We start from the raw sequence: 3,319 nt of genomic DNA on the forward strand, positions 1-3,319 counted from the left end.
CGATAGGGTTGCTAAGGTCCGTGCGTATTTCCCTCTGTCCATCCCACCTATTGTGACTTCATCGCGGCCGGTGGAACACACAAACCCCGCCACATTCCCTTCCCACTCTCCTATTGTGAACGAACGGGGTCTCCTCAACCACCACCGAAGCACCAAGTCTCGCGAGATGTCTCCAAGAAGGCGGTTGAGCTCAAAGCGCGCTGTTGGAGCAGGCAAGTCTCGCGAGATATCGCTGACAAGGAGTTGGAGCCAATTCTCAAGTCTCGCGAGACGCCTCCGTAAGGCGGTTGGGCTCGCGGCGTTTTTTCCGCCTCCCCCCGTCAGAAGGAGCCGCTCCCCTTTCCCCGCCTTCGTAGTTTTCTTCCCTCCACTCACACACGGGGCCGGCCACCTACACGAGCGCCATGTCTCGCTACTTGAGGCCTCCCAATACCTCGCTGTTCGTGCGGAACGTGGCGGACGACACCAGGTGTGTGTAAGTGAGGAGGGGGGCCGGAACGGGAGGGAAAGTGGGTGGACTGGTGGGGGGAGGGGAACGGGCTATCCCAGTGGCTTTGGCCTACATGGCGCCCGCGCAAGTGGCGATGTGGGGGTGGCGCACTCGGTCTAGGCTTTAGCGTGCTCGCCGGGCCCAGCTTCCCCAAGAACCGAATAGGCGACGTTATACGAGGCCTTCCCGCCACTTGCCCCCATTTTTCATCTCCGGGGGTGGGGGGAGAAAAGTTATAGTTCACTTCCCGCGCGATCCTCACGCATCCTTTCTCCTTTTTCAGTATTACTTCCAAGCAAACATCCACAGCTTCGCAGCTTTGATGTGTGCTTCAATTTTGTCTTTTAAACTTCGACTTTTGGCAGTGGAAAAGCTTTCAAAGATATCTGTTGAGCATCGAGATAATTAAGAGAATATGTTATGAAACTCGTTCACATTAGGAGGCCATCTTGATATCCTAAAGTGCAAAAAGGAGAGCTTAAAATATGTTTTTCTTTATTTTTTTAATTTTGTGAGATCTGGGGAACTCGAAAGTTTGCACACTGTTTATTTACCTCATTTTAATTTTTTAGACTTTATTTATCTCATTTTATACTTTACTGGGCCCTCCAATGGAGTCCATAGGTGGCTTTCATCATTCTCTTCTCCTATTTGCCTTTACAAAAACCCTGTTAGATAGGTTAGTCTGAGTGTGTATATGTAACTGGTCTGAGATCATGGAGCAGACTTCCATGGTAAAGTTGGGATTTTAACCTTGGTCTCCCCAAGCCCAGTCCAGCATTCCACGACACAACGATGGCTGTGTATGGTTGGGCTGTCCTAATATAGGAATAGCATGGGTTGTGTTCTTTGCTGGCTCAGACCAGTAGTTCATCTAGACCTGTTTCACTCATTGTCCAACCATTTGCTGTGGAGGGCCAGCAAATAGGGTGTAGATGCCAAGGCTTTGATAATGCCTCCAAAACACTTGGATTAGAGGCTGACTGTCTCTGGATGTGGAGGCTCCTTTTAGTAATTGTTGTTGAACATAATCTCTATGAGTTTGACTAACTCCCTTTTAAAATAACCTAGGCTAGTGGTCATCACAATGTCCCAGTGTGGTGAATTCCACAAGTTAATGTAACAGGGTAAATAGAAGCATGAATGGTACATGTGTTTATAATAGCAAAATAAAAGAGGAGTACAGTAGCACTTCGAAGGCTTAACCAAATGTATTGCAGTGTAAGTCTCGTTGAGTCAGAGTTCACTTTATCAGACATGTGAAGTGTCTATTAGGCCAGGTACACTTAAAAATGTAAACCAGGATCCAATCAAAATGGTAACTGATCCAATCAAAGTAGGTGAAGATCACTCCCAGTTGCTAATCTGATTTTGCTTGTCAGTGGTTGGAGGTGAGCCTTAGTCTTTAACATGCCATTGGAATTGTGTTTTAAAATTAATCCAAACATTTTGTTTAATAAAACTAGACTTGAAAAAGGCATGCTAAAAGATCACATTTGGGTTAAACCAGCAGTTAAGTATTTGCATGAAGAACAGTCTTTTTTATTTTCTATGTCCACTGATTGATTTTGCTCCCTACCTGAGCAATTATTTTCTCCCACCCCTTTGCCTCCAGGCTTCCATTATCTCTCAATTTTGAATGTATCCCTACCAACAAATTTTCCATTCTGTTTTTAAATATATATTACTAATGTTATTCTTTGTCTTGTCTTCACTTCCACTCTTTTCATGTCTGTTGCTTTACATTCTGTTTCCTATTTACTTCCTCTGTGTATTGTTGCAGTCTCTCTATTTTGCATGATCTCTTCTCTCAGTTCTCTCAGGGTGATAAGTTGAGAGGCTTTATAGCAGTAAACTTTTTGAAGTGGGACTCACTTCTAAACTTACTGTGCTTTTTGGCCCCCAATTGCAAAGTAAGTTCATGCCACTTCCCCCTGCCCAGTATAAAATGTGGAGGTCTCACATCAGTTAACAAGCCTATATTTTATTTTTCATGTTTGGTATGTATATTACATCATTACTGATCAGTAGGTTGTATTATGTAGCAGCTTCACACATTATGCAGAGGTAATCACAAATGTCCATTAGTTTCTTTCTCACAGCTCATCTTATTTTCCCTTTTTCTTCCTGATCTTGCAACCTCCTTGCAAGAGAGTCATGTCTGAGTACAAGCCCACACATTCAGAACTGCTTCTTTAAATAATTACTTGGGATCTATTAGAATAGTTCTGTTCCTCCTCCAGTCTTTTCCTTTTTTTTTTTTTTTTGTACAAAACTTTTATTTTTTGGATATAATATCACATTTAACATTGGCTTTCACTTATCCAATACCCATATTTCCCTTTTCCCCCTCCCTTACTAGTGGCTTCCCGCAGTGCTCGACCCTTTTTCCCTTTAAATACTTATATTTGCTTAAACATTTTAAATTGCTTAAATGTTAAAGATAACATTTCTATCAATATTGTTCTAAATACAATAAATTGTGTTTAACGTCCCAGTTTTCCTCTAGATAGTCTTTAAAATCTTTCCAGTCTTCAAAAAATTCTTGATCATCTTTGTTACTCAACTTTCTTGTTATTTTGTCCATTTCCACCATAAATAACACTTTTTGTATCCAGTCTGAGATCTCGGGCGTTTTCTCTTGTTTCCAGCATTGTGCATACACCATTCTCGCCGTTGTTATCAGGTACCAGAACATAGGGTTTTTTTGTATATTTAACTCTTCCATTTTCAATCCTAGCAATAAAATCTCTGGTTCTTTTTTAAAACGACAATTAAACATTTTCTGCATTTCACAATGAATTTTTGACCAGAAATCTATCGCTTTTT

The 3,319-nt window shown here is 41.9% G+C and overlaps 1 protein-coding gene across 4 annotated transcripts in view; it reads left to right on the forward strand.

Moving 5' to 3' along the window:
* Nucleotides 1-343: 343 nt before the first annotated feature.
* The window catches only part of SRSF10 (serine/arginine-rich splicing factor 10), a 12,675-nt gene continuing 9,699 nt past the window's right edge, over nt 344-3,319 (forward strand). For 2 of the 4 annotated variants that reach the window (XM_015427510.1, XM_015427509.1), the window contains exon 1: nt 344-475. In XM_015427510.1, the coding sequence (XP_015282996.1) occupies nt 405-475 (71 nt within the window). In that variant the 5' untranslated portion in view covers nt 344-404. The remainder of the gene's footprint in view (nt 476-3,319) is intronic. The other 2 variants (XM_015427513.1, XM_015427512.1) reach the window with 1 other exon arrangement.

Source organism: Gekko japonicus, unplaced genomic scaffold (assembly GCF_001447785.1).
Source record: "Gekko japonicus isolate JY-2015 unplaced genomic scaffold, Gekko_japonicus_V1.1 scaffold4048, whole genome shotgun sequence".
NCBI lineage: Eukaryota > Metazoa > Chordata > Lepidosauria > Squamata > Gekkonidae > Gekko > Gekko japonicus.